Consider the following 25,115-nt stretch of genomic DNA (forward strand, 5'->3'; position numbering starts at 1 on the left):
ATCAGTTACCTAAGTGGTACAAATGAGTGTGTCCCAGGAATATAAATTCTTCCACTCCCCACCATCTGGTCAGATCTGAAGAAGCTTCTTGGATGAGAAGTGAAAAGTCTTCGAAGAAAAACCAGAAAGTCCAGTTGCCTCTTGAAAAAGTATCTTTGGGATAACCATGTCCTGGATGACTGAGAATCTCCATAGACCTCCATTATTTTGAATGTTATAATACTTGTCCTTGTAATCTAAACCCTCCTTAAACGATAAAACATTATATTAATATCTGTATTATTTTCTCCATACTGAAAATTAATAGAAGCAGGAAAATGAACTTATTTACATCACTTATAGGATAAAGCAAATCCAGAATTTAGTGGGTTGGACTAGATAATCTCAAAGTTGCCTTCTATAAAAAGATTCAAATATTGCTTCTGTAGTACTGCTAACTGACTCAAAATTAGACTCCTGGTAGTTGTTTTAAAGCTAACATAAAATTCCAGAGATCAGATCATTGATCTCTTGAATTGTTGTAAATTTGCTTTCTCTCTCAATTAAAATTTAAACTGATGAGAAAATGATTAATTTCCAGACAAGTGAATATATTTGTTGTTTCTTTTAAAAGGATGTAAATATTGGAGTTGAAAATCTGACTGTACACTTACACACGCAGCAGAGACACAAATTTAAGTCAGCTGTTCTTAATCACAAGCAGCTGAAAGTTGCACATTATCTGGCTGTTCTTGTTAACCCCTATTGCATACAACTGTGTTTCTGTTTTCAAGCACAATTTAGCATTCCTAATCAATTATCCATTTCTTAACAATCCATTTCTGTCTGAATTTCTGTCATTTTTTCAAATGTTAACAAGCTATAGTGGTTAAAATTAAACATTCAAAGGCTAAACAATTTACAGTTTATTTTTGAGAGAAAGTCTAATGCATCAGTTTGTATCCAATTTGAAGATATGTGATCTCAGAAAGAAGGTGACATATGATTTACCTCCTCACTGTTCTTCCTTTAAAAAATAACAGCTGTGAATGGATGGATTAGAAAACAATGGCAATTAGTTAATTGCCCCACACACAAAGATTGTATTCCTGCTAATCCTTCCCAGCTGCTATTGCAGGAAGTAACAATTTCAACATGATTTTAAATTGAAAATAGAAGTGTTACCCTAATTTCCTTCCTTATGGTCCACATCCCAGTCCAGACTAGCATTCCTGAACTGTTAAATTCTGCTAAATTCTAAAGGTGGCTACTTTTAAAAAAAAATCCCAATATTTTAAAATGCAATTTGATCTTGAATATTACATTCACTGATACAAACAAGACCAGAAAATCAAAAGTTTTTAATACCAATAGCACAATGCTCTAAAGACTTGATGTGTTTGTTTGCATGCAGCATAAAGTACAGACAGAGGGATGATTGCAGAATCATAATGCAAGACGAATACATTTTTACAGCATCCTATTCTACAAAATTACGTATTCAAAGAGAATAATATTTCCTGATATAGGGTTATCTCACCAATTCCCTTTTTTATGTTAGAAATGAGAGAAATCAGTAAGGTTACTTAAAACAAATTATTTGAGCTGAAAGTCAACAATTCTTAATTATGTTATTGCAGGGGTGTCAAACTCAATTTCATTGAGGGCCACATCAGGGTTGTGTTTGACCTTGGGCTGGGGTGGGCATGGCCAAGGTGGGCAGGCCAGCATGACATCACTTGTGTTTGGAGGCACCTATGGTGGCCCAAGCGCTCTGCCAGCGATAATGGGCTCCTGAGCTCTATTTTCGGTTGCGACGGCCTCCTGCAACCCTCTGCCAGCAAAAATGGAGCTCCGTTTTTGCTGGCAGAGACACAGCGGGCAGCCTTGTGGGCCAGATCTAAGCACCCCGCAGGCCAGATATGGCCCCTGTGCTTAAAGTTTGACACTCTTGTGTTATTGGGTCTGGTTGACTAACCTGTTTTGTACGATGACCTTCAATTTTGTCACTCTATTAAGTTTTATGTGTTATAGTGCACTCTGACTATGTCAGATAGTCTATTTAAAAAAAAAACTACACTTCATTGTTGCTTGAGGACACATCAAACTGCCCAGTGGTTTAGATGGGCGATCGGACTGTCTTTTGAACACCCTTCTTTGAATCACCCTTGGAAAACTCAAGAAGGGTTGAAAGAATCCCTGGATTATGTTGTGGCCAAGGGCTCACTTCGAATTTGGGAGGTAACAAAAAGGGTGATGCAGAAAATTGAAAACTGAGTTTGGGGATGGGTAGGTTTTTAATCCATGCCCTGTTGCATGTTTCCTTTAGAATTTACACCACAATTTACCTGTTTCCACCTCAAAATAGTGACATTTTGCCTGTTATTTTGAGCAATTAGGGCTTCATGTCTGTATAAAAGAAAGTCACGGTCTATCCATTCGTTTTAACTCATGGGAACTCAAGCCTGCTCTTCTATTTGACCAATTAATTATGTTTCTAAAACCCAAAACAGAATTCCAAAATAGAATGAAGAATGAAATCTTTAATGCTTCTCAGGCAAACTGAATACACTGTTTTAGCAGGTTGTAGTCTCTTTTGCTGAAAGTGCTTTATCTATCAAGACTTGTATTGGTTTGCTGCATTCAAGGGTCATCTTACTCTGTTTGTTTTACTGGTTATGCTGGCTGGCCATTCTAGCATGCTAATTCTAACAAATCCATAGACCAACAGGGTGTAGGAGATTGCTATAAACTGTCCTAAATTTCTGTCCTATATTTTTAAAGGGTCCATGAAGTTCGATTCAACATAAAAGCTACTTTTCTACAATTTGCTTAACTTTGCTAGCATGGTTATAATATCACAGAGCTTTCCTAGATTTTGTTTTCCAGTGTAAGTGGCCACTTTTTTTCATCTGTATTATATATTATACTGGCTTCTTTTGTGTAAGTAGAAAAATTACTCCCTTGAAGATTTTTACCTGTGCAAACAGAACTGATTTCAGGCTTGGGGAAAGAAAATTCAAAGTTTGGCATTTAAGTGATTTATCACAAATTTTTTCTTCTTTGAAATTTATTATTTCACTATCGAGAAACAAGAAAACAAGTAATATGGGATACAAAATTAACAGTGGTTGCATGGGGAACGGATAAAATCATTTTTCACATAATATACGGGATTATGATGATTAATATAGATAGAAAAATTGTGACAGGAGATACAAAACCTAGGGAATAACTGTTCTTGCATCTGGCTACATAGTAGATAGGAAAATTTGCCATCCCTCTGCTTGCTTTTTCATTAAAATAGAAAGTCCTGGAGTAAGGATGGGCAATATTTTGATAGTTGGGGACTATTCTGAATTACTGTTGGAAAATGGTACTTGAAGGTATCTGTCCAAGGGGATGTACAGGTAGTCCTCAATTTACAACCATTCTTTTAGTGACAGTGCCAAGTTACAGCAGCACTGAAAAAAGTGAATTATGACAATTTTTCACACTTATAACCATTGCAGCATCCCTGTGGACATATCAAAATTAAGTTGCTTCGCAACTGGCATATATTCATGACGGTTGCAGTATCCCAGGGTCATGCGATCATTTTTTGTGACCTTCTGACGCGCAAAGTCAATGGGACGCCAGATTCACTTAATAACCCTGGTAGCAGCTTAACAACTGCAGTGGTTCACTTAACAACTCTGGCAAAAAAAGTCATAAAAATTCATTTAATTGTCTTGCTTAGCCATGGAAATTTTGGGGTCAACTGAAGATGTAAGTTAAAGATTACCTGTACTAGGTTAAAAATAGGCTTTGCAAAAGCAAGACCTCAAGAGCAAGATCCTACTAATGGAGAACATATTGGGAGTTGATATTTGCTGTGTATTGGGAGTTGAAATTTGCACACATATTTCTTAGCAGTTGGCGTTGGAACAATATCTTTGAGGTGTTCTCTGACTTTTTGATTCCCTTGATTTCTTCAAATTCCGGCTCTGAATTATTGAGCTGTTATTGGGTTTGTTCCTAGGTCCTAGTATGGATTGGCTTCCTCATTCAGCTGAAGTCACTACCTGAATCCTGGTCTAGTTTTAAACATCTTTATTTAAAAATGCTAGTAGATTATTGGCTGTTTGTATTTCTCTTCCAAGCTTTGTTCAGCTGCTTAAGGAACAAAAGGAAGAGTCATGTCTGCTACCTACTTAGGCAACCTGATTCCCCACCCCCAATATTTAGTCTGCAATCCTATGTGTATTTGTCTGGAATAATCCTCCTAAATACAGTAGGACTAACCTGCTGAATTGAATATGCTGTGTAGGATTATCTGTAATGTCAGCCATTTGTGTTTCTGTCTGTTCAACTTGAATGTTCTTCAATTCAAATACAGAACAAAAAGCATAAAGCTCATAAGAGAATCACCTGGTGGCAGCAGCCACCAAGTACATCTTATTCCTGCTTAAGTATGAATTAAAAACATTCAACCTGAACATTTTATCACACAAATATTTTGAATTTTTCCTGGACCACGATGAATTCTGTCGAAGGTATCACATTCAGAATATATGTACACCTCAACAATTATGACTCCTCTCCAATGCTCTGCTAGTGTTGGTTAGCAGCTCCCAGAGTTTAATTCTCCAACTCTGGAATCCACAATCCCATCATTTTTTATCATTAGCTGTGCTGGCTGAAGATGCTTTACTACTTCCCTATTGAATTGTACTATTCTTGGCACAATAAGGCACTGGAGATTCGTGATTGTCACTAGAGGCATAAACAGAAGGTTTTTTTCATAGACTAGCCTAGCTTAGTCTTGGTCATTTCTGCACTGATTATCTCAAGATACAGCGATACAATTTACTAACATCTCTGGATGAATCCTGGAACCTCTAGATTAGGTGAACAGCAGATCTCGACATTTTCTTTGAACTGGGAGATTTTGCTCAATGGGATATCTTGCTACTCAGAAACGTTTTTCTGTGATGAAAGCTTAGTCACTAAGTCAAGTTCAACATGCTGACAATAAGACATCCCCTGATAATAAGCCCAATCGGGCTTTTGAGTACATGTGCATTGTCATGTGAATAAGGCCAGGCGCTTATTTCAGGGTTCAAAAAAATATAAGACAGGATCTTATTTTCGGGGAAACACAGTAGAAATCTCAGCCATGGAACGCTTGGCATAACAATCTGTTGAAATCAAGCAAGCAAGCAAGCAAACAAACAAACAAATATATATGCCAACTCTGCCTAAAGCACAGTCAAAAAGAATCTACTGGCAGCTATATTATATCATCATCAGCTGAAGTCATGAAGTTGCCAAACTGCTGATAAACAAAGTGATTTTGATTGGTTGATGCCTGTCCTTTATACAAAGAGCCTTACTTCCGGAGGACAGCTTTCTAATTTCACTAGAAAATCCCAGAACTCAAACTTTTGAATGCTTGATATGTACATATTAAATAATTGATCATATTATGTCAGATCCATTTTAAATACTGTAATTTCCTATAGATATAATTAATTAGTGTTCTATGATGCACTGTATATACTCGAGTTTTAAAATTAGCTTTAAGGGGAAGCCAGATCTCCATTAACAGTGAAGTAATTTTTATTATCAGAAGTACCTGATTGTATTTAGGGATTCAATTTCAACCTATTAAAATAGTTTACTAGAGTATGCAAAGAAAAAAAGTTTAATTTTTGTGTACTGATTGAATAGGAGATACTCTGAAGAAAGTCCTGAAGCAGCAATAAAAGGAAAATCAAGGGAAGCAAATGCTAAAATACATTATTGTGTGAGCCTTTGAGACAAAATGTTCTGCTCCAAGAAACAGATTACACTTCCATCTCTTCTAAGCACAAATATCCAAAGGCATATTTGAAACAACACAAGAGAAAAAGCATCTTCTGGATTTGTGGCATTTTTTAAAAAATAAAAGCTAATGGATTATATACAGTTACTCAAATTTACAGTTGTTCTTGAAAAATTGCAACAAGTCATGGTGCCATTGAAGATGTTTTTTAAAAATGTATCTTGTAATGCTTTATACAAAAGACAAAATGCCTGGTAGCGATGGAGGATGATAAAATATATTTGTAAAACTCATATTTAAATGTAATAACTTTAGGCGACTTTCCAGAGAATTACAAAGGCCAATAAGCATAACAAAAAAGAGTGCCTGAAACTCTTGTTTCTCAAAAATAAAATATTAAGATCTAGCCCCAAGGATGAATGGAAATTTATGCTTCTCAGAATGCTCTAATCTTGACAGGCATATTTGTATGCATCTTCCGTGCCACTTTTGAGATAACTGAAGGCATATTCTGATAAAGGTTCAGTTCTTCACAAAGAATGAAACAGTTCCCACTGTTTAGATGATACTGTCACTCGGCAGAACATGATGGGACCAAATCACAGTTTGCTCCACTTTGGCTGTGATGATTTTGCAAATAGCAAACTTTGATTCTAATGACTTTAGTTATGGACCAATAACTGAGTGCTATATCTCTGCAACCCATCACTGGAGGGCCACATTATAATGGTCTGCAATTACCTGTAGCAGGTACAGAGATGCCTTCTGCATTTTGATAATGTCAGCACAACCCATTCCAATCCTATCCAAACTAAAGTATGAAACTGGAACATTTGAGTGGTAGGAAACTTTTTCATCAGGACATGCCTGAAACATGGAATTGGGGGGGGGGGAAGCAGCATTAAAAGCCAAAACTGTCCATGCAGAGGTAAAAGAACATGCAATTCTACCCTGTATGAGGGAAAAATATTACTTGTGATGCAAACTGTTAAAATTACAAAATGTGATGCATTTGATTAAAATAGGGCCAAATGGCAAGCTCATTCCAAGGCAAGGTGCAGAAAAAAGAAAGAATATAGTACTAACTCTCTGAGAGGTTTCAATTTTCATCAAGTACCTTTGAATGTCAAGCTCTGAATGGAGGGAGACCAACATGCACTGTAAAGCCTGTGGATCAGAAACGGGAAAGAAAAGGGGATAAGAGGAAAGAGGAAAAGAGACAAAAGTAATTAAAATAAATAAAGCAAAGTAAAAATGGAATGTAAGATATGTAAGGAGCAGAAAAGTAAGACAATAAAAGAGAATCCAACTGAACAATGGCCTAAATCGGTCCCCCTACCCCCACAAGTTAAATTAAGTCTTTAAATAGGAGTTAGAGTTCTGAATATCATCAGTTTTGCAAGTATTGCAGACAGAATATCTCTTCTTCTCCAGATCCATGCTGCTTTCCTCTCCTAAGTTCCTTCCTTAGCTCAGGACAAAGCCTATATATAAATAAAAATTACCTGTTTTTTTAGCCATGTAAATCAGAAGTATCTGCAGATTGTATTCCAAAAAGTCAAGATGGGGCTGCAATGTGAGAATTCAAGCTCCACATTTTTATATGTACACAATCAACTAAAGAACAATTGAGCTTCAATCTCACCACCATATTTGCCATCCTAACTTGTGGAACCTTGCCTGACGTCACTCCTAATCTAATTGCTTCTATCCTACTTCTGTCTGATCATTAAAGAGGTTGTGCAAGAAGATAAAAACAAGAATAAGGTGTTATAGAATGGTAAAAAAAGAGAGAATAATGAAAAAGTGTGTTACTGTTCAATGTTTGCAATACAGGTAATCTTCAACTTACAACCATTTGTTTAGTGACCATTCACAGTTACAACAGCTTATGTTAAAAAGTTATTTATGATCAGTTCTTGCATATGTGAGCACTGAAGCATCTCCAATGTTACTTGATCAAAATTCAGGTTCTTGGCGGGCAACATGTATTTATGACAGATGCAGCATCTTGAGGTCATGTGATTGGCCATTGAGACTTTCCAAGCTGCCTTCCAACAAGAAAAATCAATTGGGGAAGTTGGAAGCTGCAACAGAGAAGTTGGACTCATGAAGATGACAGTCCTTACAGGAAGGAGCCTAGAATTATCCTGGCTGGTCAATTTTACTGAATGGACAGAAGCCAATGACAGTAGATGGGTCCCATAAATACCCAGGCCTGGAGCTATGTAAGTACTTAATAAGTGTGCCAGACAATTGAGTTTTGTCAAAGATTTATAATCCAAGTTAAAGCCAAAAAGTTACTTTCCAGCTGACTTCAGAGAAATTATAATCAAACTGGGATCGGAATGCTCAATCTCATACCATGCATTAACACAGCAATTATATAAATGTTTACTTAAAATTAATCCAATCGAACTTGATGGAAGTTAATACAAAAATACTTAGGACTTCCAATGATAACCAAAGAGATACTTAGTCATCTTTTGCTCAACAGATTAGTTATTAATATGATCAAAAATTGAATCCTATATATACAGTAATAAACCAGAGACATATTTTACTATTATAGAACTTATCCTCCACAAAAAATAAAACTTCTACTGATTAATTTTCAGATTAGAAAGTCCTTAAATTCCACACCACCTTCTAGAGAAAATTATACAGTTAAAAGCATCCAAAAAAAGCATCACAGAAATGAAAAATGAACCTAATGAAAAAATTGCCTATATTTAAATATGAAGATACACCTAGTCCTTGATTTACAACCATAATTGGGAATGGAATTCTGGTCATAAGTCATTGTGGTCATAAGTTGAGGCACCATATGATCAGACCCAACTTTTTGACTATTATGGCAGTTGTTAAGCGAATCTCACTTAACAAATCCACTCTCCTAAATGGGCATTTTTTGGCCATTAAATAGCTGGTCTTGCGTCAAGCACTACCTGTATTGACTCTAAAAGCTTACAAAGGACATTTGTAAGAAAATGAATATTTCCTACACACTAGGATTTTGTTGCATTTTTATGAAAAATAATTCCAATCTATCTTATAATATACTATGGTACAGAAGATTTGAAACAGGCTAATATTTCTAGACATCAGTTAATAGCAAAGGTAGCATTTTGCATATTACATAAAACCATTCAGCAAATCTTTGCCTAAATTTATTCAAAAATAAATCCGCCCTTAAAAATGTTAACAATCCCTCAGGAGACCTTATTGCTAAAAAAAAATCATTCAGATTTCACAGAACTTCGGAGACAAAGTATCTAGGAACCCTAAAAGATATGTTGTCATTTGAAGAAGTAGACATTTTTCAAAACCATTCCCTACAATTTTTTGTACTTGTTGCCTTGGATCTATATTTAACCCTTCATAGGCTGAATTTATATAGCCATAATATGGTTTAATGTTCATTAAGTTTGTGATGCAAACTTGACTTCTGCATGCTTACTTGTGACCAGGCTATTATAGCTGGCTCATCATATTTAGTTAAATGTATAAAAAGAACCTTAGAGTCAAGATAATGTCTTCTTTGAGTTGAACTAGAGAGGATGTGGATAGCAAACAGAAATGCTGGGAAGACAAAGGGCCTTTTGCTTCCCACTCTTATGGATTTATAGACTGAACTTTGAAAAGGTTTCACATTTCTTCTGGTAGCTCAAATTTTGGCTTATTATCTTTTTGTATTACCTTTCCTGCCCCATTGTCAGGAGAGATAGAGGAGGACTGCCGCAGCTAGAAAAACACAAAAGCAGTTTGCTTTCACTGAGTTCTTCTTTCTGTTGTTCATCTCCCCAAAATAATTTTCCTTCTCCTCTGTGGCATTGTGGAGAAAATTATTTCATAGGTTGGAAAATGATTTCTCATAAGCTGATTATGACTGACTGGAATTAAGAAACACGCAGAGATAAGCTGCAACAGAACCAAATTCATTAAAAAAATTTGTAGCAAATGTTTTGAAAATGAAGGGGGGAGGGACAAGTAAGAAGAATCAAAGAAGCAGTCAAAATTCAGAAGCATTTCTGGCTGTGGCATTTTCCCATTCAATGTCCTGATTAATCAAAAGATGAAGCAATACTGTGGGAAACATCAGAAATGGCAAGTGTGAACTTTCTGACATTAGGTGACTGTCAAACAGCAAAATTGTTGAGAGTGTGGTGGCGCGACAACTATCCCGATACCTGGATGAAGTTGTCTATCTGGATCCGTTCCAGTCGGGCTTCAGGTAACGATACAGCACGGAAACGGCATTGGCGGTCGCGTTGGTGGATGATCTCTGGAGGGCTCGGGACAGAGGTTGCTCCTCTATCCTGGTCCTATTAGATCTCTCAGTGGCTTTTGGTACCATCGACCATGGTATCTTACTGCACCGGCTGGAGGGGTTAGGAATAAGGGGCACCGTGCTTCGGTGGTTCTCCTCCTTCCTTTCTGACCGTTCGCAGTTTGTGTTGGCAGGGGGGCAGAGGTCGACCTCGAGGCACCTTATTTGTGGGGTGCCGCAAGGGTCAGTCCTCTCATCCCTTCTGTTCAACATTTATGTAAAACCGCTAGGCGAGATCATCCGTGGTTTCGGGGTGAGTGTTCATCAGTATGCTGATGACACACAGCTATACATCTCCACCCCAGACCACCCCAATGATGCCCTTGCTGTGATGTCCCGTTGCCTGGAGGCCGTGCGGATCTGGATGGGGAGAAACAGGCTCAGACTCAACCTCTCCAAGAGTGAGTGGCTGTGGCTTCCGGTGTCCCGGTATAGTCAGGTGGTACCATCACTGACAATATCTTGCTCCCCACAGAGAGGGCCCGCAACTTGGGTGTCCTCCTGGATTCACGGCTATCTTTAGAAGATCATTTGATGGCCGTGGCCAGGGGTGCCTTTTATCAGGTTCGCCTGATCCGCCAGTTGCGTCCCTTTCTGGATCGGGATGCCTTGCGCACGGTCACTCATGCCCTAGTTACCTCCCGTATGGACTACTGTAATGCTCTCTACATGGGGCTCCCCTTGAAAAGCACCTGGAGGCTCCAACTGGTCCAGAATGTAGCCGCGCGGGTGATTATGGCCGCAGCTCGTTACGCCCATGTAACACCTCTCCTATGCGAGCTGCACTGGCTCCCGGTGGTCTTCGGGTGCGATTCAAGGTGTTAGTTATCACCTTTAAAGCGTTCCATGGCTTAGGACCTGGGTACCTACGAGACCGTCTTTTGCCACCAATAACCTCCCACCGACCAGTTCGTTCTCACAGGGAGGAACTACTCAGGGTACCATCAGTCAAATTATGCTGACTGGCGACTCCCAGGGGGAGGGCCTTCTCTGTGAGGGCTCCAACCCTTTGGAATGAACTGCCCCCAGAGATACGGAATATCCCTGATCTCCGTGCTTTCCGCCGTACCCTCAAGACCCTGATGTTCCAACAGGCGGGGCTAAACATATGAACATGTGAATGATTTTTTAAATGTTATCTAATTCTGGGTTTTATTTAATTGATCAAATTAAGTAATAATTTTAATTAGCAATTTTATGATGTTTGTGTGTCTATATTTTTCTTGACTGTACACCGCCTTGAATCCTACGGGAGAAAGGCGGTATAGAAATTAAATAAATAAATAAATAAATAAATAAATAAATAAATAAATAAATAAATAAATAAATAAAATGTACTACTCCTTTTGGCGCATCTCAATGCTTCCAATCTTCCACAGCTTTATTTCCCCTCTTTTTATTAGACATTATTGTGGCCTCTGTTGGATAAATATCTTTCTTCTTTTCTCCCCAGCACAAAGTTAAAACATCTAATTAAGCATCTAAGCAAAAAGGTAAGTTAGAAAGTAACTCAAATTACTTATGAACATACACATATTCCTGAGGTATGTTAATTTTATCTGAGGTACAAGAGCAGTTCTATGATCACCTCAGACTTCTTTCTAAGCCCACCTGGGTGGAATGTAATGTCAACTGTTTGAGGTTTCCAACTAAGGACATGATTTCTTCTTTTGAAGTAATGGAGCTGGAGAAGTAGTGATGGTTGACCCAAATAGGCAAACCAAATTTGCCTTTATTCTTCATTTTATTTCTCTCATTTTAGTGAAGTTTATACATTTTGATTCCACATTTCTACAAATCCATATATAGATTTTATGGACTTTAATGTGAGTTAAATTTATTTACATATATCAAATTGATCTAATTTTGACTAGTTCTTCCCATTGGCCCTGGCACATTTTGAAGAGTGGCCCTTGGGAAGGTACTGAAAAATCCTCTGTCTAAAAAAGATTATGCTTCTCTAGTTCTTCATGTGATTCTACTTTCTCTTCAAGTTATAGATTGATAAACCTTTAAGGTAAGTCACTGTGGAACGTGTCCAATATAGATTCTTTTTGCATGACAGGATATACTTTTACATTTGAAAATGATTAATGTGAGATCACCCATGGAAGAAATATCAAATGATCTTCCTTTTCACTTTAAGATTCGGACTTGAGTTCCATACCTATTCCAGCCAAGACTGTTTAATGCTGACATCTGACAATGATCTTAACAGACATTCCAATGCACAAAATGCAATTTATTTCCCCTCTTTTTATTAGACATTATTGTGGCCTCTGTTGGATAAATATCTTTCTTCTTTTCTCCCCAGCACAAAGTTAAAACATCTAATTAAGCATCTAAGGAAAAAGGTAAGTCAGAAAGTAACTCAAATTACTGTATTCAACAAACTAGGTTTGAATACAGGTGATAATTCAGGGCATATGTTATATACAAATGTGCATTCTCTCTCTCTCTCTCTCTCTCTCACTCTCACTCTCTCTCTCTCTCTCTCTCCCACACACACACACACTCTTTAAAACCAAGTTTTCTCTGACACTATTTCAGAATCAAAGTTGAGAGTATGCTGCATGGTAGATAGCATAGCAAAACCAATTCTGGAGCCCATGAGGATAGAGGAACGTAACTATTTTGTACCAAATCATCCAAATGACAAGGCTTATATATTTAACATTATTAAAGAGACTTTCATGGCAATCTTCTCCTCTTTCAACAAGTGCCTGTCATCCACTCATCAATTCCCTCAGTGACATAAGTTAACAAATGGTTTTGTACACTATATACATACATTAGTATATACTTGCTTTGAGAATACAGGAGACAGACAGGAATTTGTTCATACATTCTAGCCATCTCTAGGACATTGATGAAACAAAATTAAATGAAGTGTGCTATTTGCAAAAATAATACCCTTGAGTACACACTAACTTATTTGGGACAACTTCTAAGCTACATTAAGCGTATGTTCAGAACAATCCTATCAGAAGTAAACTCCATTATGTTTCTGGGGAGTTATGTGATGGATGTATTCCAAGAAGCAAGAGACAACTCAGTTCAGATAGTTTGTGTCAGAGGAAGAGATTGAAGAGAGCTCCTTCCTAATACTTCCCAGAGTATAGATTATGTCTATGGGTGAGGAACAATAGAGAGATCTGCTTGGAAGAATCACAAGTCTTTCTTGGCTTTCATCAGTCTGGCCAAACGAAAGCAAACTACTAGCCACAGAAAGCATATACAGGTAGTCCTTGACTTATAACAATTTGTTTAGTGACTACTTTTTTCACTGAAAAAAATAACTTATCATTTTTCACACTTAACGACTATAGCAACATCCCAGTGGTGGAATGACCAAAATTTAGATATTTGGCATGTTGGTTTCAGTGTCCCAGGATCATGGGATCATCTTTTGCAACTTCTGACAAGTCAATGGGGAAGTCAGATTCACTTAATAACCACGTTACTAACTTAACTGCAGTGATTCATTTAAAAACGGTGGCAAGAAAGATCACATAGTATCGGGCTAAACTCCGTAACAGCTGTCTTGCTTAGCAATGGACATTTTCAATTCAATTGTGTTAAATTCTTCCATTCCCCAGCATTCAGTCAGAACTGAGGATGCTTCTTGGATGAGAAGTGACATATCTTCAAGAAAAAACAAAATCTAGTTGCCTTTGGGGGGGGGAACACCTTTCGGTTAACTTTCATGTGTTTTGTCTATAACTCTGTATTTAGTGATAAACTGAATAAACTAAATGCAGTTAGTACAGAGTTTGGTCCCATCAACCTCAAATCTGCTACAATTCATCTGAACTGTAATAAAGCATGTTTTCCAGGCAATAATGTGCTCTGTGGAATTTGTGGGCATGGCCTGTTTTTCTGGATGGAGTCTCCCAGGCCCGCTCCCTTCTGTTAATATCCTATCTTCAAGGGTTTTTAAATGGAGAGGAAGAAGAATAGAAAAACAACTTGAATGCTTCCAAATGACCTCCCTTTGTACATCTTTCTGTTAGGAAAACATGGAATGTGGAGTTGTTAGCAAAGTATTTTCTTTCCTCTTCTTATGGGTTCTTCCTGCCAAAAACTACCTTGCAATAATCCTGAGATAAATAACCAGAACATTTGATAAACTGAATATTTCTTTTGGCCCTCTTATCAGCCCTCATCCACCTTTGTTTGGATGTGCTGAAACACTTCACGTGAATCCTACCTCTGCTTCAGGGGTGGGTCTACTTACCTTTACTACTGGTTCGCGGTGGGGCCACGTGCGCTCTTCTGGCAAGCGCAGAAGCTTCTGTGCAGAAGCGTTTTGATGACATCGGGGTCGGTGGGCAGAGCCTCCCGCCGGTTTTACTACTGGTTCTATAGAACTGGTGCGAACTGGGGGCAACCCACCACTGCTCTGCTTCCAATATTTACAGACCCCTCACATCCTGGACATAAACTGTTTCAACTTCTATCCTCAAAACAACGCTATAGAGCACTGCACACCAGAACAACTAGACACAAGAACAGTTTTTTTCCCAAATGCCATTACTCTGCTAAACAAAACATTGTCAAACTAGTTACTAAGTCTACATTACTATTAATCTTTTCATCGTTCCTATCACCCATCTCCTCCCACTTATGACTGTATGACTGTAACCTTGTTGCTGGTATCCTTACAATTTATATTGACTGTTTCCTAGTATGATTTGATAGCTTGTTTGTTCCCTATGACTATCATTAAGTGTTGTACCTTATGATACTTGACAAATGTATCTTTTCCTTTATGTACACTGAGAGCATATGCACCAAGACAAATTCCTTGGCCAATCACACTTGGCCAATAAAGAATTCTATTCTATTCTATTCTATTCTATTCTATTCTATTCTATTCTATTCTATTCTATTCTATTCTAATGCACCATTTAATTTTTATTTCATGAACAGGTTGAACGGGGGTGGTGATAAAGAAGCCTTCCTTTGAGTGTTTAAATAAGTCCACATTAACATGAGCTGTGGGTATTACTGTGGTGTAATTTTCTCATGATGCTATAATAATATCTGCAAGAAATACCATTTGCCTGCAAGCAAAAATTGATCGGATCACAAAATAGACAAAGTAATAGAAAATGAAGGACCCAAAGAGCTCTGAGACTTTAGAATTCAAACAAGCACCTGACACACAGCAGTCCAAACTTAACAACTGTTCATTAGAAAGACAAAAAAGTCTGGATGGTGGACATGGCAGAACCTGGAGAAAGCAGAATGAGCTGGAGAAAATCACAAAATACGAAGACCCACAAATGAAATGACTGCGGCAAAAGAAAGCAAAGATAGTACCAGTAGTGATAGGCACCTTGGGTGCAATCCCAGATCAATTGGAGCACCACTTGAACACCATCAGCATTGACAGAATCACCATCAGTCAATTGTGAAAGGCAGCTTTACTTAGAACAGTTTTCATCATACAATGATATCTTTAACACCATCACCACCATCTCCTGACTGACAATGCAACCAACCATAATAGTAAGTATTCCTTGCCTTCCGGGTGATCTGGTGTATATAAGAGATCCATTCCTGCTTGAATTTGATTAGAATGAATCCATTATGAATACGTACCACCATTTCCCCACCATTCGTGGACTCAGGACACAAAAGAGCTAACAACAACACAGATTCCTAGACAACACACACATAAGCACTCAAATACTGTTACTCACTATTCACCACTACTCACTCTTCCCCACTGCTGCTGCTACTCCAACCCTGTGTGAGTACTGCTAGAGAAAAGCATCCCTTTCTACTTCCACACATAAATACATACCACCTTCTCTTCCCCCTCCAATGTTTCATAGCAAAGCTTCTATAGTCAGTCTTGCTGTGCTGGCTGGGGAGAGGGCTTAAAGAGAGCAGAAAAAAGTAGCACAGGTGCTAGCAATTTTCTGGACAGCCTGCTCTCTCACATTGAACAGTGCAGTTCTGAACATGTCTATACAGAATTAAATTTTACTGCTTTCAACATGTCTTGTATGGATTTGCATGGTTTTATGTAAGTAATGTTATGTTTTACACAGATAGTTTCTGTTGGTCAGTATAAAATGGATTCAACACACAATAAAACTATAATGGCTCAATTTAAAAAAATAAACTTGAAAAGTTTTAATCATTAGCTATAGCAACAATACCAAAAAGTCACTGATCTGCTTATTAGCCAATGCCTCCGAAAAAGTCTTCTAATCCAAAGGTGTCAACGAAAAGGCTGTTTCTTAATATTTATATATTTAACAAATGTATATGGCTGCCCACGTCATAAGAGTGCTTTTGGACAGTATATAGCAAAACAATAAACAATATACCTAACTAATCTTGGTTGGCAAGCAGTACTAGGGATGCTAAATGTGAGGCATTCTTTTTGTTAGCAAGATACAAACCCATGTCATTCAATTACAGTGGGAAAATATGTAACTCATAAGAGTACTGCATTTTTGCAAATACTGGTAACTATTCACAAAATCTATAACAACAGCGATATAGTAAGAGTCCTGCCTAGGGGTGTAAAACTCAGACTATGGGACAATGCTGGGAAACTCACATACATTTACTGTTCAAAGTGCTAACTGTACAGAAAAATTCATGCATACATGAGAAATGGACAGGATGTGATTGTCTCTTTGTATAAAATAGAAATATCATACATTCTTGCTATTTTTCATTTTTGACCTAAATTTCTAAGGAGCTTTTGTTGCATGGCAATGCAAATGTGTTACCTACAGTAGTTCCTTCATGTTTTAGCCAAATTTTTATCTCTGTTCTGATTGCCTCTGGTGAAAAACTCTGCAAGTTAATGGAAGTCAACTACTCACCATATAACTTCAGAGCTGGTTTTTTTTCTCCCTTTTATATCCTACAGTGCACATTTGTTGCCTGCGTAAGCAGAATAAATCAATTAAAATTGTCAGTTTTCATCAAGGCAGATGCTTCACTGGAATATCTGGAGCAGAACAACCTTTAATCGCATTGCAGTGGAGATGAAGGTATGTCATCACAAATACTAACAGGAGAGTTGTCATAGTCTTTATATTTTTTAGCCCAGAAGGGAATGGAAATTATGTAACTAGGAAGTTTTTTAAAATGATGTTCAGATCATACACATGCCCAGAGTATCTACAGAAATATCACCTATGGCAACAATTCATGAAATTGGATGGTGATGGCGTCTATACAGCAAAAGCAGTTAACTTATGATACAACTAGCATAACTTTGAAAATTCGCTCCTTACCATTACAAAATGGGATGAGGGAATGAAAAGTCAATTTGTTTACTCCAGATAATCTTCTGCAGATTTCCTACTGATGCTAACGTTGGAATCCTATAATTGTACTCAATAGGTTTGCTTGGCTCACTGGTTAGAAAATGTATATAAACTAAGGCACATATTTATTCATTCTTCTGAGAGAGTTTCTTCCAAGCAGTTGTAATCTATATTTTATTAGAAAGTGTGTGTGCATGTATGAGGGTGTGTGTGTGTAAGGGGGGGGGAGAAATGTTGAGAATATACCAGGTTTCGCCCTCCAGGGAAATTCTTTTTCCAGGAGTCTTAAGCAATAAATAATCTCTCCTTGTGTTAAAACAACACTCACTGAAGTTCAGAACAGGAGCATCTGCACTTTGGAATGCTCCCTGGGGTCTCTCACAGAGAACAAAATGCTGAGGTTTGTGAGCCTTTTACAGGGAGTTTCCCATTTATAATAACTCGCTACACCTTAGGAATCTTCTATCTGGGAGCAATTGTCATTAGAGGTTAAAGTATTGAAAACCCTGAGATATTTGCAAAGCAAAGCTGGTTGATATTTCAACTTCTGTACAATGTCTATTAAGGGATTTGGGATTCCTGTTGGATGTCAGATAATATATAAATATATGGTGATTATCACTGTATCTATAGTCATTAATCCTTCTTGGCCATCATGTAAAATGAAGAATACCTTCCACTGAATTCTCGCAAGACAGCATAAGATCGAGCAACCGAAGTAGGCTCTAAAAGCTTTTGAATATTTGGTACTTGTAACATAATGTTAAGCATTTTCATCTCTCTGGGAAGAGGTGTCATGAGCCCAGGTTGAACCATGATTTGTTGCACTTGAAGGTCAATTTAATAGAAGGCAAGAGTATTAATTCTCATTAGTCATGGCTGTTCAAAAAAAACTATATTGAGACATATATTGGGCATCTTTTTTTGATGCCCAATATGTGAATTTTCCAAAAGCATCTGGTTAGGTGGTCAACAGTAGATGAGACATATTTTAGTCCGATTAAGTAAAATAACACTTATCTGCTTACTTTTTTAGAAATAGTAGAAAGATAACCACATTAGCTTTTTTTCGGAAAGAATGAGAGAATAATTGCTGCCTCATTAGAGGTGAACAAATTCACTGTGATGTCTTTCTTAACCTATGCTACTTTTTTGTATGCATGGTTATTCTTGGTGATATGAGACCATTATACTCATTCTCTCTCATTCTCTCCCATTCTGTCTCTCTCTCCCTCCCCCTCTCTGTATGACACTAAACTAGGGAAAATGTAAAGAAAATATAAAGATGCGTATCATGGGAATAACAATATATACTATAGAGGACAAGTTTCTGAGTTGCACAATACTTAATTAAATGCATCTGAAATGTTAACACAAAAATGATAGTTTTCTTCCACTGTTATTTCCTTTGCAGCTGGCATTTATATCCTACTACTTTTGATTCTGGAGATGATGTATAGTTATCAAGAGTAATACAATGTATCTTCAAGGATTTTTTAGATATCCCTCTTAAATTTATCTTTAAGGTCCTGGGACACCTATGAGGCCTCCCTCTTCAACTGAATCTCCCAGCCCATGAAATCAGGAAGAAAAGTTTTGTAAGAAACACCTTCATGAGGGAAAGCCCCCTTTTTGATTATGACTGCATTCTGTGGAACAGCTTACTCCAGATACATGGTCATCCCTCACTGAAGAGACCAATCTGGACTTCCAAAGTGTGTGTTGTAAAGAGCTAGCTCTTCAGGAAAGTTTTGGGCATGTGGAAGTTCCAAGGAAGGTGCTGTCACTGGATGTTGATCGGACTGACACAGAACTTTTAATTGTAAGTTTTATTTCCCAGAAGCTACTCAGAACCTATGGGAATTAGTGGCACCAAACTCAAATATGTATGTACAAGTAGTCCTTGACTTACCACCTTTCGTTAAATGACCCTTTGATGTTACAGTGGCACTAAAAAAAGTGACTTATCATTATTTTTCACTCTTATGACCATTGCAGTATTCCCATAGTCACATGATCATGTTTGGATACTTGCAGCTGGCTCATATTTATATTTGTAGTGTCCTGGAGTCATGTGATCATTTTTCACAACTTTCTAACAAGTAAAGTCAACCGGGAACCTAGATTCACTTTAAAACTGTGAAACTAATTTAACCGCTCTGGGGGTTCACTTAGCAACAATGGCAAGAAATGTCGTAAACTGGGGCAAACTCATTTAACCAGTCACAAAAAAATTGGGCTCAATTGTGGTCATAAATCAAGAACTACCTGTACTTAAAAAGCAAGCAAGCAAGCAAATAAGTAGTCATTGCTGAACTTGATGGGAGCAAATTCTAAATGATGCGTTGTTTTAATCTAGGACAGAAATGGATCATATGCTGTGGGTTAAAAGTGATCTATGTTACAATATAGGCAATGATACATTTAATTTATTGGTTCTGAATGGCAGGCTTGCCCTCACATAGATGAAATCTATGAAATTTATTTTAAAATGCATTAAAAAGAAATAGTAGCTAGTTTGACTGATTACGAAAACAGAAAGAAAATCTACAGGTAAATACACTACTTTTATTGAGATCAAGTAAAGTAACACAAAAGTATGCACGATTTTGATTCTTTATTAGGAAAAATCAGGATGCAATATTTTCAGCATTAGCTGGGGAATTCTGGGAATTGAAATCCACATGCCTTCAAGTTGTCTAAGTTGGAAAACACTGATACACACATACTGGCCTCAGTGCAGTAACTCCCCTGTTTCTGAGGGACTATCACCCATATTCCATAACTGGACCAAAATAATGCATACAAATAAAGAGATATTCTTTCAAGAGATATATTTAGCATCACTTGCAATTTGGGCCCCATGTATCCTATTATGCTATGAGATCTAAAAATATCCCAAGTATCTCATTCATCCAATCATCCATCAACAAGAAATCTGCCATCATGTGCCAACAGCGTCATCCTGCTGTTTGCAGAGCAGAAACATGCAATTGACTAAGCAAGGGAATACATGGATGTGAATTTGACATCAAAACGGGCAACATTAAAAAAACAGTAGGAGAATATTTCAATTCTCCCTGCACCCCATGACATTTTGCTATTGGCTTCAGAGTCCCCAGACTTCAAAAGAAAACTACACTATGAAATTGTATTCATCAACACGTTCCCACTGGGTTTCATTTCCACAGTAGGTGTTCAATTAGGTTAGAATAGCTGCAAAGATCACATTATCACAGTGACTGCTACTATGAGGGAAGGTCCTGCTGCTCTTATCATGTATTCTTTTAGCCTCAACACAGAAATATTACAAATATTTTCACCACCCTGTCCACTGAATGATTTTCAACATCCTGGTAATGGGAGCTTACTTAACAAACCATGGTTAAAAATTCTAGCTTACCAAAATATATGACTTTAATAAGTGATTCTACCCTACCTCTTGTTGCTATTCTTGTTGTGATATTAAAGTGGGCTTCTTGGGCTTTTTTTCCCCCAATGAAGAAGAAAGACAAATTCCTAACAGTTTCTCATGATATTTATAACTTCATTCTCATAGTATTCCATAAGATATAACCCTCTGGCTATGATTGTCAAAAAAAGCAGGGTAGTCCAAATTTTGTGATATTATTTCCACAAATAACTAAATAAATGTCAGGGCTAAAACACAAGTTAGTATTGAACTAACATTACCAAGACAGCCACAAATGCCATGTTTTTAAGAAAAAGAATATATACATCAAATCTCAAGAGAACACCAAATCTTGTAAATATCAAGGCACATTGATGTCAGATGGGAAAAATGAATCCTAAAGAACCAGTATTTGTATAATTCCAACAAAACAGGAATTTGGTGAGAGCTAAATGAGCTTAACTAGGGCTTGTTGCTGCAACAAGTTTTCCTATAAACATAATATGTATACCTGCATGGGGTACTTAAATGCCCCTGTTAAAAATCTACTTGCAGTGTGATCCAAGCCATACAGTGGTATATCTTAAAGAAATTTTAAGAAATTATACAAATACTATTTAAGATATCTGTAACTAAACAAGAATTAAACAATTGACATCTGATGGTAGTGATAATGCATCTGTTAACGAAGCACTGTAATGCAGACATATAGAACAATTCTATGTATATTTATTTAGATGTAACTTCCAGGAATTATTTCCTGGTAATTGAAGTGCATCTTTCATGCACAACCTCATGCACACCTAACAGGAAAAAGACCCATTTAATTAAATAAATGTTTTTTCCTATTGAGGTGCATTCCTCTTTTCTAACCTAGGAAAATGTCCGATTCAGTTTCATAGGATTTAAGTAAATAGGCATATATCATTACAATGTTAATGCATTGGGTCTTCACTTGTCAATTATTTTACAAGACCATGAGTTTTTAAGACAGTTTATCTGCTGTCAAATGATGTTCCATCAATGGCTTTAAAAAGCTTGTTTTTCCTATTTTTGCAGATCAAGTGTTTTTCAGGACTCAACAGCAGACTTAGGAAATTACTCCTAGTTTTGCCCCTTTTTTTTCTAGGCAGCCAGCAGCATTAAATTGAATCAAATTATTGGTTTGTTCTCACAACTTCCTAAGCCAAGCCACTGTAATTTATAAAACATAGTTTATAAGCAGAAACCTAACCAATTTTTTGTTTATTGAATAAGCTGTGGTTATATAACCATGGCTTAACATGTTTTAAAGTAGCTGACATGTGATGCAATTGCCAAAATTCTTACAAGAACTAGTGCATAGCTGCAGATTTTAAAGTACAGATTATTATCAACAGTTAAACTATTAGTCATTCAAGTACTGATTGTTCAACAGTTCCAGTCCTGAACTTCAAATATTCTCTTCTATTGATAAGACTATTATTATTAAATAGAAGAGTATTTTAACTATATTATTAATTGAAATGATGAAGAAGCAGCAACCACTGTAGAGAGCTCCTCCAGAAAAGTTCTGTGATATTTTTCTATCATGGTGTTTTAAATGCTCTGCCTTCCAATGCTTTACATCCTTTTAACCCTCTGCTGCCCCATTAGAAGTCTCAACATTTAGAAAGAGATGAGAAAACTTCAGGACATTACTGTCACAAGAAAGTGAAGAAACAGAAATTGTTCACATTTCTGCTACACAAGCCATATCCAGTTGAAAGTGGACAGTTACCTAATGAACTGGCAGCCAACTCCTATTAGAGTTCTTTCTCCCTCAAATCCCTCAGTTAGATATTATGCTTTAGAGTGGATTTACAAGCAGAGATCGAAAGCCAACAGCTTATAGATCTTTCTTCCTCAATGGAGGAGAGATACCCCTCTGAACACACAGCTGCAATCTGCTCTGCAGCTGCACAGTTATTACAAGACGAGAGTGCGAATACTAACCTGATAAACTTAAATGAAATGTAACTGATATTTTAACCAGACAAAGCCAGGTGCAAGAACGAACAGTTCTTTCTATCTTTGATTTGATGTCCATGATTAAAACCAAAGTGAACTCATTAAAAGAGGTCCTTGTTAAAAGATATTGAAAAACAGTCAAATGACAATCCTGCTATAGCACCCATCTGTCTAAAGTTTGCCACAAAAGCAACCAGGGAAGCCATGGGCAACTTTACACTAAGAAAAAGAGAGAGCAATGATCAGAGAGAACTGACCACTCTCGCAGGAAAGGGTAAGAAATAAGTCTCCAGTGGGCATGTAACCAAGGAAGAAAGACATTAAAATCACCAATACTATCTACAGCCTATATACAAAGTACCTTGCAAATATTAAATAATAGAAGACTATGACGAACAAAAAGAACAATTATCTTTAAGCCGCTTACTACTTTACATTATTTACAAATTATTTATAGCAGGCTGAGTGCCTTCCATCTAGTGGAGACTTAGAACAAATTTTACTTACCTTAAGGCAACACAGAATTTCCATATGTTATTTAAAATGAAGCATTTTTGGATACTTTTACAATCTTCTGCTCAGAGTAACTCAGTCAAATCCTGGCCCCGAGAGTATTGTCACCTTAGAGAATAAATGTGACCATATAGCTTTAGATAACTTCAAGGACATTTCTGCCCTCCAAAGGTGACTGCCCAGGCAAAAAGTCTGCTCCACTTAAAGCAAGACAATGCATAGATGACCTTCTGGAGAAAAACACCCTTCAATTAACTCTTTTAGTGCCCTGCCAGACTCAGAACAAGCTGATATTATTAAAAGACTAAACAACTTGGAGAAATTCTAGTGGCAACATACTAGTTCTAATTCTAGTAGCCAGACTTCAAATTGATTCAGTTTTACCAACTACCCAAGACAGTTGGCATCACTTTGAGAAAAGACATGGTGGCACTCTCCTTCAACCTATGGAATGCAGATATGCAGATCATCAACACAGAATCCCCTAGAGTAGATCTACATTTTTTCAGTCACCTCCCTTTTGAAATAGCATTGCATCCAGAAACTTCAAAAAATAAAAAGCTGGATGCTGCTGATACAAGAGGAAGGTTTTGACTGCCTAAAATCACAACCTGAGCCAGGCTATACTAAGAACATGACATGGACATTTGCAGCTTAACATATCCAGTAACTGCCACACACTCCAGCCCTCCAGGCAAACCTACAGGAATCACAGAAGACACGATAAAGATAGTCCCTGAGGCAGGAAGATCACCACCACCCAAGGTGGAACCAATCTCTCTATCAAACTATATTGATGTGAAACAACAACCAGTTGATGCTCACCATATTAAGTGCAGTTACCTGACTCCATATTCCAGCATGAGAATGTTAAAAGGCAGGCCAAATTACAACCACTATATCTTCCTGGATACTGAAGGAACTCTGGTCTTCATCTAATATCTAGAATGACCACATGAGTCATATCATTCATTCACAGACCTCAATTTATTGCCATTCACTGCCTCTGACAACAAACAATGAATTTCTACATGGGAATCACTATCCTTTCTTTCTTGGAACATTGCTGAATGGGAAGCCAAAAATACAGACTTTGCCTTTATAAACTACTGTACTTTTTGGAGTATAAGACCCCCCCAAAGAGGGTGGAAATGATGGTGTGTCTTACACACCGAATACAGCCATTTTTGGCCTCCCGAAGCTCCACCCCACGTGTTCCGTTTTTGCAAAAAACGGACCAATTTTTTGCAAAAACAGGGTGCACAGAGGCTTTGGGAGGTCTGCAGAGTGCTCCTGTGTGCTGGGGAGGGCAGAAACGCTCCCATTTTTTTGCAAAAATGCTCCTGTTTTTCCAAAAAGGGGCGTTGGTCCTACCTGACAGCTCTTTCTCGGCGTAAGGAGAAGATCATTCAGGAATGGGTGGTGCTCTGCTTCTCTGCTTGGAGACCGAGTCAATCTTTCTTTCTTTCTTTCTTTCTTTCTTTCTTTCTTTCTTTCTTTCTCTCTCTCTCTTTTTTTTTTGAATTTTTATTAAGTAACATAATAGTACAATTCAACATTGTCTGTTTGGCTACGTTCAACCATGTTACATACTTATATAAGTAGTATCTAACAGATTACATGAATATTTTAAGATTAAGATATGAATTACTTATGTGTTATTACTATGTAAATTATAATGTAGATTATTACTTAAGATACATATATTACATAAATGGTTTGATACTACCCACCTCAGCTCAAATTAACATTTACGTTTATTTTCCAAACCACATTTCCCATACC

At 37.3% G+C, this 25,115-nt stretch overlaps 1 protein-coding gene across 24 annotated transcripts in view; it reads right to left on the reverse strand.

The window, feature by feature from the left end:
- The window catches only part of KIAA1217 (KIAA1217 ortholog), a 450,644-nt gene that overhangs the window by 105,914 nt on the left and 319,615 nt on the right, over positions 1-25,115 (reverse strand). For 6 of the 24 annotated variants that reach the window (XM_034402539.3, XM_087892783.1, XM_087892782.1 and 3 more), the window contains one exon: positions 6,872-6,952. The exons of the other annotated variants lie outside the window; for them this stretch is intronic. In XM_034402539.3, coding sequence (XP_034258430.1) covers positions 6,872-6,952 — 81 coding nt within the window. The remainder of the gene's footprint in view (positions 1-6,871; positions 6,953-25,115) is intronic. 24 annotated transcript variants of the gene reach the window in all.

This window comes from Pantherophis guttatus, chromosome 4, assembly GCF_059756535.1.
Source record: "Pantherophis guttatus breed Tessera chromosome 4, ASM5975653v1, whole genome shotgun sequence".
NCBI classification, from domain to species: Eukaryota; Metazoa; Chordata; class Lepidosauria; order Squamata; family Colubridae; genus Pantherophis; species Pantherophis guttatus.